The sequence below is a fragment of the Mchenga conophoros genome, linkage group LG1 (genome assembly GCF_057382185.1).
Source record: "Mchenga conophoros isolate Kocher_MC1m ecotype Shallow Benthic linkage group LG1, M_conophoros_male_GT1.1, whole genome shotgun sequence".
In the NCBI taxonomy this organism is placed as follows: Eukaryota; Metazoa; Chordata; class Actinopteri; order Cichliformes; family Cichlidae; genus Mchenga; species Mchenga conophoros.
The window spans coordinates 31,787,362-31,802,161 of record NC_140526.1 but is presented as its reverse complement, the minus strand read 5'-3'; the positions used below and the strand labels follow the sequence as shown (position 1 = coordinate 31,802,161).

The 14,800-nt window shown below is 38.6% G+C and overlaps 1 protein-coding gene across 1 annotated transcript in view; it reads left to right on the top strand.

Annotated features, from left to right (window-relative positions):
- Positions 1–14,800, top strand: part of ddb1 (damage-specific DNA binding protein 1) — a 48,174-nt gene that overhangs the window by 16,056 nt on the left and 17,318 nt on the right. The window contains exons 13-18 of the mRNA XM_085275370.1: positions 2,269–2,447; positions 4,805–4,968; positions 10,085–10,192; positions 12,405–12,612; positions 12,878–12,973; positions 13,336–13,447. Of these exons, the coding sequence (XP_085131496.1) occupies positions 2,269–2,447; positions 4,805–4,968; positions 10,085–10,192; positions 12,405–12,612; positions 12,878–12,973; positions 13,336–13,447 (867 nt within the window). The remainder of the gene's footprint in view (positions 1–2,268; positions 2,448–4,804; positions 4,969–10,084; positions 10,193–12,404; positions 12,613–12,877; positions 12,974–13,335; positions 13,448–14,800) is intronic.

Below are 14,800 nucleotides of genomic sequence, written 5' to 3'. Positions count from 1 at the left end.
CATGATTTATTTATTTATTTTTTCTTCTCTTTTTCTTATCAAACTGTATTTGTGCTGTAGCGTGAGGTTTTGCATTGTCTAAACGGTGCACTACCTTCACTTCTTAATGTTTATACCTGCTGCAGTCTGTAATTAGGGCTTCTTCAGCGCCTTTGTCCTGTCTTGCTTTTTCACTGCTGTATAGTAGTACTTAGAGCAGGGCGATATGGCCAAAAATATTTATCACGATATATATTTGAAAATTTGCGATAACGATATAACCGACGATATAATTGATGCGAGACAAAATACAACTCCACAACATTACTAGCGCAAAAAGACAACCTTCCATTTATTTTCACTTAAACAAGAAGCTGGTTTTTATGTACATTAAAGCTTTATAAAAATGTAACAGTGCAAATGCAAATTCCTTGCTGAAAGTTTAACCAAAAGGCATTTCCAGTAGAAATGGGCTGACATATCCTGAGCATAACCATGTATAATATCCACTGAAGTTAAAAAGAGGTGCTTTGCAACATTAAACTGCAGTGTGCAGTACGCATTTTTCGGACCATAAGGTGCACGGGATTATAAGGCACATTAAGCGAAACAAAGCAGTCAGATAAATCAAACTTTATTAAACTCATTCTTCTTGCTTCCTCCACTTCTGTACCATTGATTCATTAATATTGAATTCTCTGGCAGCTGCTCTATTCCCATGTTGTTGCAGTATATTAATGACTAACCTCGTATTGTGGATGGATTATCTCAGTTGTTCTCCTGACTGAAGTTTGGTCCGTTTACAGCATCCTGCCATGCGATTGCATTTGTCTCTAACCATGAAGAACCTTCACGTTAACTTTTATAAGTAGAAAAGTGTTAGTGTTGGTCCTCCAGCTTCACTGTTTATGTTATGCTAACATAGCTGTGTCGCTAGCGATCACGTAGCACATCATTATATACCAGCTAGCCCAACTTCAGTAACCCTACAAACGTCACTGCTGTTTAGTTTCCTGTCTTCATTTATGTTGGAAGTGATAGCAGAGCTGTACGTTTGATTTTTTTTCAGAAATCTCTCAGTCAGAACATGCAATATCATGCTTAGGTAACTAGCGAAACTAGCGAGCTAACTTCCGCTAGCTTCCTGCTAACTTCTAACTCCGTTAAATGTAATAACTTTTGTTTTCATGGATGCCTGGAAGTTAAACTTTATAGTTACACCTGGTAAAGCAGCAATGCTGATCGTTTTATTAAAGATGAAAGAATTTAGACAGTTTTTAACTCTAAGTGATGCTGCAGTGTTGTTTGACATGAAAAAGACGGAGTTTAGGACCCAGATTACTCCCAGATTTAAGAGCATCTTAGTCCGACAAATATGACAATAACAACGGCCGCTTGCATGTTCTGCAAAAAAATGTGCTTTGTTGTGTATCTGACGGACAAACACCAAACCAGTTCCACATCACGGAAGTTGCACCATTTTTACAAACCAATTCTGGTTCATCTGTTTCACTCAACAATCAGCCATGTGCGTATGAAAACAAAGGCACTGCGCATGCGCGTTTTACTCCCATTCTATCGCGATATTTCATTTTCCTATCGTTGCCTAACATTATACCGGTATTACCGTGAACGGTATAATATGGCCCAGCCCTAGTAGTACTCCCCTTTTACAATACACCATTATATTTTAAACATTGCATTTTTTCTTGCTACCTAACCTCAGGGACTTTTGTGGGATGTGAAATACAAATGCAATGAAATGAACCGTTACAACAATAGTAATATCATTACTATATGTTACAGTGACATTTGGTTTTGTTGTTTCACAAAAGTGATTTCTGGGAGCAAACAAATGGCAGCCATTCATCCTTCATGTTTCTTTTAATCATACTATATTTCTTGACATTTGTATTGTAGTTAAACTGCTTTATTTTCTACAAAATGATTTTGCTTTATTTTCTAATAAGCATGTTACTGAAGCCTTTGCTTTGTCTTCATTTGTTTTTATCTTGCTTTTATCTTTTATCTTTAAGTCTAGCATCAGCTCTATAAGTATGAATGGAAGTGTTTTAAAGCAGTCTTAGCATCTGATATGTTAACGGTGCTAAATCAGTGGAATTCATTAGATGGGAAATTTTATGTAAAAAATTAGAGGAAGGATGAAACCTCTTTGGTTTTTCATAGATTAAGATATTCTGTGCAATAAGATATTCTTTAAAATACTTTCTAGCTCACAGTTTCTTTGTCATCTGTGGAAACACCAAATAACAAATAATGTTTCTCCAGATCACATCAGGCTCTGTGCGCCTGGTGCTTCAGGACAGCAAGACGTTGGTGAGTGAATGGAAGGAGCCACAGGGCAGGAACATCAGTGTGGCTGCGTGCAACCACACCCAAGTGGTGCTTGCTGTGGGCCGAGCCCTCTACTACCTGCAGATCCTAGCTGGAGAGCTCAAACAGATCAGGTAGGACAAAAATGGGGACTTATTAACATTTTTTTTATTCACTGTTAAAACCCACTTCCCACTGCGCATCTGTAACCGGAAGGCCGCCGGTTCGATCCCCGGGCTCTCTGTCCTGGTCGTTGTGTCCTTGGGCAAGACACTTTACCCTACCACCTACTGCTGTTGGCCAGAGGGGCCGATGGCGCGATATGGCAGCCTCGCTTCTGTCAGTCTGCCCCAGGGCAGCTGTGGCTACAACCATAGCTTGCCTCCACCAGTGTGTGAATGTGAGAGTGAATGAATAGTGGTATTGTAAAGCGCTTTTGGTGCCTTGAAAAGCACTATATAAATCCAATCCATTATTATTATTATTATTACTTCCAGTCTTTCCACAAAGCCAACTGGCTGCTCACTTAGCTGCATAATTATCATGGAAAGCCTTAGTGAGCAAATATGAGCAGCTTGCGAGTTCACAAGCATGTCCAATGTCCAATCTCATCATTTTCACTGGGACCTCGATACAGATTCACTTGAGCAATAAAGCTATATACTGCAGTTAATGCTATTCAGTTATCTGAGTGCAGAGACTTAAATCTTGTCCTATTAATAAAAAGTGAACTCTTAATTCAGGATGTTGGGCTCAAATGTTTCGTAAAGAAATTTCTATATAACTATTAGACTACTTTCACGTTATTTGAATATTCAATATGATACATTTGACTGCATATGCAATGCCCAACAGAACAGAGGTATGGAAGCTTATTAACAAAGGTTAATTAACTCTATCCCCAGTAGTTCATTAGTCTCACAGTTATGTTTTTTTTATTTTTTTATTTAATACATGTTGCAGGAGGATAGTGGAGTTACTTTTTATTGTTCTTTCACGTTGCTGCTCTGGTTTCCTTGTATGACTGTCTTTTGGCCCTTTTGCAGTAATGTATGTACTATTTCACAGTAGTTTAGAAGAGAAGGATGCACAGTTGTAAAGCTTGCCACCAGGGCTGCTTGAGGAACACTGTGTTTGTTTGCAGTGGGTGTTCGTAAATGATGAAACGGAGACAGAGGGAAGAGTCTTAAACGGAGGCTTTGAAATAATGTTTGGGCTGCATCAATAAGCAGCTGGTTTGCTGTGTGCATCACAAAAATCTGTGTAAACCAGAAAGTCACTGTTGGCTTAAAGGTGTGTACAGGACTCTAATGCTCTCCTCTAATATAATTAAAGTGCGAGTACTCACCTTGGACAGTGATTATCCATTATATTTGCATTGTTGAGTAGCCTTGTTCCATTACAATGCAGTTCATTGGCCATTTTAATTAAAAAGTGAAAAGCTTCTTTTCTTGTCATTTTATTCAAAGCTTTCTTTGTAGTAATGACCAATTTAGATGTTTGACCTTCGTTGTACAGATTGATGTGTGATACTAAAAGACTGTTTTTTAAAATCATTTTAATGACAGTGAATTAAAGATTTTATACCAGGGCATTTAACTTGATGTCCTTTATAATTTAAAGCTTAGAATATTTTCCATCTTCAAAATTGTTTCTATGTTTAGATCTGCTTATCAAGTTTAGCAATAGACATTTTAAAATGATTTAAAGAAAAGGCCTCTTGTGGCATCTGTAATTTTATATTTCCACATTGATGCTGTATGTCCTGATGTTGTGTTTTTACTCAGCAAGCATATACACCCACACTAATGGGGTTTGTCGTTAAAGATATATATTTTCAGCAGAGCATAAACAAGGAAGGTAAACTGTATGACTGACACTCATCTTTGAGAAGGAAGTTTTGTTGTTGGAGTTCACCCCATGTCTGCAAAGTTGGGTATTCCAACTTTCTCCTCCAGTCCAAAGGCATGCATGTTAGGTTAATTTGTGATTGTGAATGGGGTGCCTTGAAAAGCGCTATATAAATCCAATCCATTATTATTATTATTATTATTATTATTATTATTATTATTATTGACCTGGTCAAAATGTACACTGCCTCTTCCTCTACATCACCAACCATTACTCTGAATTGAATAAGGTTGGTTGTTTGGTTGTCTGGCAATTTTAGCTGGTGTTAAACTGACTCATACTTATCAGTGTAACATTTCTCAGTTTGTATCTCACATTGAGGAAAAATTGATTAGAACTCCTTCTCCGTGTCAGTAACACAATTATCCCATTAGCTATTTTAGTCAGGTGTTTTTGTGTGTGTGTGTGTGTGTGTGTGTGTGTGCGCGTGTGTGTGTGTGTGCGCGTGTGTGTGTGTGTGCGCGTGTGTGTGTGTGTGTGTGTGTGTGTGCGCGCGCGCGCGCAAATTTGGTCACACTTCTTTTCACAATTTGCAGGGCAGCTTGCTACTGTTTTCTCAAATCCTCCTCACCTTTCTCAGTACCACAGAAATGGAGCATGAGGTCGCCTGCTTGGACATCACACCTCTCGGGGAGGGTGGCGGTGAGTCACCGCTCTGTGCTGTGGGACTCTGGACTGACATCTCAGCCCGTGTGCTCAAACTACCCTGTTTCACAGCCCTGCACAAGGAAATGCTCGGTGGAGGTGAGAGAAATGAGAATGAGATTACCCAGACAAGAGCAGTGGAAAGCTGTTAGTGGCTTGTGGAGAGAGATGTCGATGGAAATAATGTCATTCAAGTATATTTGTGTTGCACAGTAGTGCATACATGGTCCGCACAATTGTACAAAAGCAGCAATTCCTGAACCGTTCTCAGAAAGTATGAATAACATGAACTTTGAGGTCTCAATATCACTGTGACCACAGTAATTTACTAACATGAGTGTTGTAAAATTATTAAGCAAAAGCCTAATCCCAATAAGATTTGATAGCAAAAATAATATTAAGAATACTGAAACAGGAACAAACTTCATTTGAGGAAGCTGTTTTTACAGAATTTCTCAAACATACCTGCCACAGAAAAGGCAAACAATATAAAATACTTTGGTTCACATTGATCTACTGAACTGGTTCCATTTTTTTATGTGCATGGTTTATTTGAAGAGATGTGGAACTCTCTCTAAATAAAAAAGCTTACATTTCTTCAATTTAGGTCTGTGATGGTTGGGGGGAAAAGTCAAATCCAACAAACAGTTAGGGCTGCTCGATTATGGCAAAAATGATAATCACGATTATTTTCACTGAAATTGAGATCACGATTATTTGACGATATTTATTTAACCCTTTAAGACCTACTATAGAACCAAGTCCACCAGAGCTTATATTTTTTTTTTTACATGCTGTAGTGCCATTTGTGGGAGCATTTCAAGTTGCTATACATCAATACAACTGTTATAGCCCATATTTTAATAATATGTATGCATTAAGTCCATAGTAATTACATAAATTGCAAAAAAGTGCAATAAACTACAAAAAAAATTGAAAATCGCTTTTGTTTTGTTTACATATATTTCTACTTGGAGAAATTTAAGAGGTTTATCCCTCAAAACTTTAAATACAAAAAAGTTGCAAAAAATAGTTTCCCACCACAGGAAATTTATTTTGAGTGTCTTCATAGTTTTATTTTGGAGATACAGCAATTTTTATATACTGCAGGAAAAACAAAAAACAATCCTATGATGCAAATTTGCAAAGAAAACAGCATGTGCATCATTTCACTGTGGGAAGTGTTACGAACAGCTGATAGGAACGGCAAAACGTGTTTCTGGAATATTATGTTTTTGTTCCTGCAAGCGCTTTTTATGCAATTTTTGCAAAGCTATATGTGGAACGAAACCGTGACCGAGGACAAGCTGATGGCATCAGATGTAAGTACAACTCCTCCGGTTTCATATGCAAAACAAATTATTGCGCTAGCTTACACGGTTCAGGTTCTACAGGGATTTAACAATAGTTACGCAAAACGGAGCGTGCTGCTCTGACCGGCTTTAAAGGGTTAACAATGACTTTAAAAAAATAATATAAAATAGTGTGCAACACCACTTAAGTTTTTTTTTTTTTTAAACTCTCTTTTCAACCAACGGCAGTCACTCTCCAAATAACTTCTGCTTAGCTTTCCGAGCTTCCCTCGGGTCCTCTTAATCAGCGGTCTCCAACCTTTTTTGCGCCACGGACCAGTTTATGCCCGACAATATTTTCACGGACCGGCCTTTAAGGTGTCGCGGATAAATGAGGGAGGGGCTAATAATCGGCTCAGTCATTTTTAATGATCGTTGGAAGCCCAGATCGTAATCGTGATTAAAATTCGATTAATTGAGCAGCCCTACAAACAGTTGAGTTAGATACTAAGCTTACCATGGGAGAAAATGATAGCCTGGCTTTGTCAAATGGTAAAACAAAATATGCCTACTAGCACCTTTTAAAAGTTCAGGAATGAACTTTTAATATTAAGGTTTTTTTTTTATATGAGAGCAGTAGCTCTTCTCTTGTTGCCTTCAACTGCTCCCAGCTAAGAAATACTCCTACAGAAACTGACCTCTGAAACAGCTAGTTGTTGGTTTTTGTGCTCAAAAATAAGCAGACTGAAACATGTTGATTTGTGACCGGACAGAACTGGACAAAACAAAAAAAATAGTGAAACTATTGCTTTAAGAATTTTAATAAATCACTCCAAGGCATGGGTCCATAATAGTGCAGTAATGGCTTCAGTGAAATGGATTGTATCTCCAGTTTCCAGTTTAATAGATGTAAATGGCATCTCACATGAAGCAGCTCATTTTAGCAAGTACTTGATGAGTGCTTAAGCATTAAATATGCTGCTAATCTAAATGCATTTAGTGCACCACTTATACACTTGAGAAGAATTTAAACTTTGAATGTTTAAAGTATGCAAGAGAGGACTTGAATACTTTTTGGGTTGAACTTATGAAAAAGTCAGCAGTTACTGGGAAAAAAAAAATTCATAACAGTGAACTGGCACTGGCAGGCCTCTTACTTTCCACAAAGAACAACTCTACAGTCTTTCCCACAGTGTCACACTTTATTTTCCAACTGTGTTTGATTGACAGATGCTCAGTGAACAAACTTTTTTACACTTTTTTTGCCTGCTGCCATACAAACTACAGTCTGACTGCAGAGTTTAAACTCGTAGCTAAGATACAATACTGTGCAAAAGTCTTGAGCCACCCCTCATTATTGGTGTTCTTTAAAGATCCAGTGTTGTTTCCAGACGTAACGGACAATTTGACAGAATTAGATTCATATTGTATCTTTAGCCACTTTGTTACTAGCATCCTGTTGCAAAAACTCTTAATTTGTTCCTTTTTCTTTTTTTCTTTTTTTAGTTGAATCTATGAAAAATGCCAACGATAGCAGAGTTAGATAATCAGATTCTAAAGAACTATTAACTGAAAACTTTGCTTATCTCAGCATGGTTTGCAGCGTGTCCTCATAAAATTCTGGAAATGTAGTCAAGAAGTTGTTCCAGGCCTAAAATCTACAATCAGTTGATCCATCTGCTGTTCACTGCAGCTTCATCAGGAATGGTCTCAGGGCTGGTGTGAAGAAACTATTCTTATGGAAGGCAAACAAAGAGAAAATGCTGACAGGAACACAAGAATTGAAAATCTGTGACAAAGGTCTTATGGAGTGACAAATCCCAATTTGAAATGTTGGTTCAAATCATTTTCATTAATATGAGCAGGTCAGAAGAGAGGTGCAAAAGTATCTGCAGCAATGGTTAGGAGCTACCTTTCAGCCAGTGATGTTTGAGATATTAATATTAATGGAACTGATGGTAGAAAGGTGCTTTATTGTATGTGTACAATGACAATAAAGGGCCATTCTGAAAAGTAAAAGTATGTCTAAAAAGAAAAACACACAGTGGAACAGTATGAGTCATGGACTGGCCTCCCCAGAGCCCAGACCACAACTTCTTTGAAGCAGTGTGGAATCATCTCAAGAAAGCCTTTATTTGTCACATGCAAGTTGCCCTGCAGCGAAATGGGACCCCCCCCCCCCCCCCCCCCCCGACCTTACATACACAACACAGACATCACATGGGGAGACAGGTCAGAGACCGGTAGTATTATGGAAAAACACTGAAATGTACAATACAATGGGCAAGACAAGGAGGGGAAAAAAGGGACCTCTACTCATTCTGGGCTCCTATGGGTGGACAGCATGAGAACAGAAAACAAAAAAAACTCCTCTGCACAAAGAGCACATAAATGTCCACAGTACAACATCATGAAGCACATGACAAGCAACAGGGGTGGGTTAGGGGTGAGAAGTAAGCCGATCCAGACACAGCCATCCTGCCCTGCAGCTATTCATCCAGCGCATTCATACAGCGCTGGGCCCAGGATGGCTGTGTCTTGACAGAGAACAGAACAAAAGGAAGCCAACATCTAAAGGAGAGCTTTGAATGTCCTTCAAGAAGCCTGGAGAACTATTCCTGAAGACTACTTGCGGGAAGAAGCTCCTCCTCAGACCAACACAGAGAGACTGAGGAGGAGCTTCTTCCCGCAGGCGATACGGTCTCTCATTCACACCACCACACAGTAATGACCCACACATATAGTTCTTACACACACACTGGACATTCTGGGCATTGTTTTCACTTCATCACTTAAATCACTTTAAGCATATTTGCACTGCACAAGACACTAAATAATGTGGATTGCACAACACTGGTCATTATATTCTTCATTTCCAGTTAATACTTGTACAGCTGTTGTTATTGTGTATATATATATATATTTATATTTCTTCATACATTCTTATATAGTTCTATACTGTGTATTGTGTATTTTGTTGTACAGTTATTTTATTTTCAACTTTAATTTATATATTTTATCTTATTCTTTCCCAGTTAAATTTACCCTTTTTAATTTTCATATTTATTTCCTATCTTATTCATAGCCTTTTCTTTTTTTCTTTAGGTCACGAGCAGTTGTCTAAGCATTTCACTGCATATCGTACTGTGTATGACTGTGTACGTGACAAATAAAATTTGAATTTGATTTGATACTTGAAGGAAAGCTTGTGCAAGAGAGAGTGCAGGTTTTGTTGAAGAATAGAGGTAGTTTTGCCACTATTTTTGCCTTAATACTGTCTTTCCATTTATGTTTGGACATGTTTCAATAAATCATTGCACATATTTTCCTAGCATCCCATAAAGAAATAAGGCGTGGCTTGAGATGTCTGCACAGTACTGTAATACTCAACATGTTGACATTTTTAGATCTGTCAGTGGAAGCAGAATTTCAATACTTCGTCCCACTCCTGCCCTTAAGCTATGTTAGCTTTGTTACATTGATTGTGTTTTAGACCTTCTATGCATGTCCTTCAGAGTACATCTTCATGTTTGAACTTTAATAATTTGTCCTGCTCAGCTAAAAATAATTGATGTACATTTCCATGGAAATATGTCCCCCTTTTCATTTTGTACACTTCTATCTGAACAGTGGTGCTTTTTGGTGAGTCAGCCAGTAAGTACTTAATCATAGCCAAAGTTGTTTTGATGTAACTGGCCTGCAGTCAAAGAAACCGGTGTTTGGGAAACTGAGCAAAACTGAACTCTTTATATTTATCCTGAAGCATTCAAATGTTGTTTCTTTTAAAGTTACCACAGAGTCTGAATAAACTTGATTGATTTTTCTGACGGAGGTATTTTTACAAACATTTATCACTTTAGTATAGAACCAGTGACTCTAGAGTATACAGCAAAAATAAATCACTTGTTTGTGTGTGTCCTCAGAAATCATTCCTCGCTCTATCCTAATGACCACCTTTGAAGGGAGCTACTACTTGCTGTGTGCCCTGGGAGATGGAGCACTCTTCTACTTTGGTCTGGATCTGCAGACTGGTAGGTCCTTCTCACTGTTACCGCTACAATCTTTAGACGAGAGCTTCTCAGACTTCTCCAGACTGATGAGGACCTTCAGGCTGGGCCACAGGCTGCTGTCTGTGAGCATTTTCATTTTTAGTTTATCATTTCTTGTCGACTTGCGTAACTGCCAGCACTATATTTGGATGTGTTGGTTCAGAAACTCTACTGCCTGAAGAAAGCTGTGTTATAAGTTTGATTGAAAGGCTGTCATTGAACTGTTAAAGATTTTCAATGTGGTAAAGGCAGAAAAAAGCAGCAGTTTCACAGACAGGACCAAGGCAGCCTACATCAAGGCCAAATGTGGCCAGAAGAATAGAAATATTAAAGGGTCTCTGACATGAGATGGATATATTTAAATGGAATTGTAAAAGGAGGACTTGAGAGTGAGACAATAAATGCTTTTCTGTGTTTAACCGTCTGCTTTTTGGTCCTGAAAAGATGCTGTGCAGTTCAGTAAAGTCCAGTGAGTGTTTATATGTGCATTAGCTAATGTTACGCACTGAGGACTAGCAAAGACTTTCCACTAATTACCTCGGTTTTCATTTAGTATGCTGCATCATTCACATCAGATCAAACGAATTTGACCATGTTATAGAGAAAGGGCTCTCTGGTAGCTTGCTTAACATTAATGTAGTATTTCTGATATTGCTAGTTAAAATAAAAGCTGCTTAGGCTGGTAACCTCTGGATTTTAGGTCTCAGGCTTCATGACCACTTCATCATCCTGCACTTTCAACATGTTAGTATTTCCTTCTAATAAACAACTGTTATCACAGGCGGTGCAGTCATTTGATGCAAATGTAGTTGAATAGTCCTGAACTGCTGCCAGACGAAACTAAAACCGATTTTCAGGTGTCTGTTTTTGAATTTTAAATAGCTGCATGCATTATCACTGTCTGATTTACCCAAACACATCTGGCAGTGTTTTACAGCGATCTTTGTAAGTTTTTGATTCTTATTCTTTATTACTGTATTAGAATGAATGTTATGTAAGTCACAACCAATCAGAACATTTAAATCCATTAATGCCTCTTAATCTGTTCTGCCTCTACAGTGAAATGTAGGCATGTGCTGAGATGTAGTCCAATGGGGAGGCCAGTTTGTTAACGTGTTCATTACTGATTGTGGAAATTATGAGGTCCATTAAAGTACAAAGATACATTTTCTAATTGCTCGTTTTGTCAGACCAGCAGTTCAAAGATGCCATATTTCATTTACAAACACATCACAAAGATTCCCCTGGGTCACCTGATCCAGGCCTAATTTTAAGCTTTGTTAAAAAGGACAGTTTTAAGCCTAATGTTTCCACAGAGGAGGGGCGTAAAAGATGAAGGCTCTACCCTCCATTATAGTCTTATGAAATTTGAACTACAAATAAGCCAGTAGTTTGAAAGTGAAGTACTCTGTTAGGATAACAAGGTACTATGAGGTCTTTAAGATATGATGGGGTCAGGATTTTGCATGTGAGGAAGATTTTCTATTCTTAATTTAACAGGGAGCCAAGGCAGAGACGCTAAAATGGGAGAAAAATATGCTCTCCCTCTCTCTCTAGTCCCAGTTAGTAAAATCACTGTAACTTTCTGAATCAGCTGATGGCTTTTCAAGCTTTTAGAGTGACCAGATAATAATGATTTACAACAGTCTGGAGCTAATCAATGTATAAACTAGCTTTTCAGCCTTACTTTAAGACAAGATTTTTCAGATTTTATCTCTACGCAAATTAATAAATAATTTATGTGTGTTCATATAAATATGGTTCAGTAATTCAGTCAAATTAAAGGCCAACGCCTGTGCAGGTTATTCTCTGTATACTGCTGTTATAACTACTGGCTGTACAAAAGATAAAGAATAAACTGAATGGAGCGGTGAAACGTAATTAAAGCAGATGCTTTTATTCAGACCTCATGGGGCCACTGAATGGTTTGGTGAGCATTAAAAGCAACGTATACAAGGAGAACACAAGGGCAAAGCATTAATACTTAATGCCAGCGAGATCAACAAAAACTACCAAGTTGAATTTCGTGAACCCCCTGATAGAGCATTTGCTTTGGCAGAGGATCTGCTCTCAGTGCGTCTTTCTGGGTGGCTTAAAGGAACTTGGCAAAAGGCTCTTTTGACCCAAATACGGATGTAGACCCATTTCTCAAGCTGTTTCAAGTCTGTGGTTTGATCTCGTTTCCTTTTCCTAGGTGCCCTAAGCGAGCGTAAGAAGGTCACTCTTGGTACACAGCCCACTGTGCTGAGGACCTTCAGATCCCTGTCCACTTCCAATGTCTTTGCCTGCTCTGACCGACCCACTGTTATCTATTCCTCCAACCACAAGCTGGTGTTCTCCAATGTCAACCTCAAGGAGGTCAATTATATGTGCCCACTCAACTCTGAGGGCTACCCCGACAGGTCAGCAGCAGAACTTTTCTTCCCTATCATATTTTATCAGTGTGTGGTTTTATGGGAAATTCATCTGTTTTCTTTTCTGTGCTCTGAAGAGTTGGTAGCCGTAAGCCCTTAACGTCTTTTGTTTTGATCCTCTAGCTGACAGAGCTGACTCAGATGTAGTCTCTTTTGATTACAGATGCATACAATCCCACTTTTTGATTTGCAGATAGTGGGTGTATTTTGCCTCTTTTCTCGCCCCTTACTAATGCTGCGTTTTTCATCACAGTTTGGCTCTGGCCAACAACAGCACTCTGACTATTGGAACCATCGATGAGATTCAGAAACTCCACATTCGCACTGTTCCCCTGTATGAATCTCCAAGGTCAGTCAAATATTGAGTTAGAACTGAACTTGAAATGAGCATTTCACATCCATCATCTGTACAAATAATGCTGTTTGTTCTTCATGTTTGCAGTGCCCATTTGTTCTAACCACTTTCTCACACTGGTTTTGTTACATACGCTGGATCAATTTTTGTCATTCTTTTTTCCCCAATCTTTTAAGTGATAGCCATGGCTTAATATCATTTGATAAAGGCTATCAGGTTAGGTTATTGATAAGGTTATGTTATCAAGTCAGAAAACACAAAGCAGGCTCCCCTAGGGGCTTTTTTTTCATCCTGTTTACCCATTTGCTGTTTTCATATTCGCTAACGTGTTTCTATCACTGTCTTTTCTCACTCAGACGGATCTGTTACCAGGAGGTTTCCCAGTGTTTCGGAGTTCTGTCCAGCAGAGTGGAGATTCAGGATGTGAGCGGCACCACATCTGCTGTACGACCCAGCGCGAGCACTCAGGTGCGGTACCTCCCTGTTGTTTGGATGATAAACACCACAGGGCTTGTTTGTTCTGCACTCTTATCTAGCCAGGCACACTGACTGAGAATATTGTTCATAAAATGAATCTGTGAGCTGTCAAGACACCAAATGTTTTGTCTTGTTTGTTACCTGTGAGGACCACTGCAGCCCAAATTTCTCAGCTAGGAGTCTAAAATCTGACTCCTGTGGTATTCAGTGTTACACTTTGCTTAATCACAACCTGATAATTGTAATCTGAGCGTAACTGAAGCTGTTACAGTAAAAGGTTTCCTGTTCAGAGATTAACAATACTGTATGCAAGTTTTAAAAGGTTCGAAATGTTGCTATGTGGAGTTTAGAGAAGTCAGAAAGTAAATGTGTTTTTTTTCTTCTCATGTTTTGATCACATCTATTTATTTTAGAATGCATTAATGGGAGCTGTTAATTAAACACTAACCTAATAGCATAATTGAAGTAATCAACTACTGAGCCATTGTCAGGTTTGTCATAGAAATTTTTAGCATTTTAAATATACAAATTAGATAACAACGGAAATTAGATAACAACGGGTTGTTTCTGGCTTTCAGTGTGAAGAGAAAGCATGTTGTACTGGCTGGAGAACAGCAAATCATGGTATCTATGTTCAAATGTGATGGTAAAACGGTATAATTCCATTACATTTGCCTTGAGAAGAAATAAACTTGTCAGTAATTTTTTTGGCGGTGGTGGTGGTTCACATGAGTAAAAAGAAACAGCAGGTGTTTAGTATAGAGTGCAAGCTTTAAGTCAACATGTAACACATCTCAGAAGGGAATTTGTCCCACTCCTCTTTAGAAAAACTCTCTAAATCCTGCAGGTTTCGTGACTGCCACTTGGCAACTCGAAGCTTTAGCTCCTTCCTACTTTTCTATAACATTATGGTCTGGTCACTGGCTAGGCCTCTAGACCTTAATGTCTTTTTGCTTTAGCCACTCCTTTGTTCCTGTGGTGGTATGTTTTAGGTCCTTGTCACGGTGAAAGAAAAAGGTTCTCGTCCTTGATTTTACAGTTCGTAGCCCCATCCATTGGCTACTCAGTGTACTGAAGTTATCCTGTAAACTTATGAGATAAACAGCCCTGAAGCATAATGTTTCCACCTCTGTGCTTGACTGTGGGAATGTTATTCTTTAGCTCATAATCAGTATTTCCTCACAGCAGGTTGAGCTGGATTTTGATTTCATCTGTCCGCAGCACTTCATTCAATCAGATCAATTTAAAATTTGTTTTTTGCGTTTCATTTTTGGTTGATATTCTGTCTCGCCCCATTAAAATAAAACTCCCTGTATGTAGTGGCAGTGACCATATAGGCGCTAG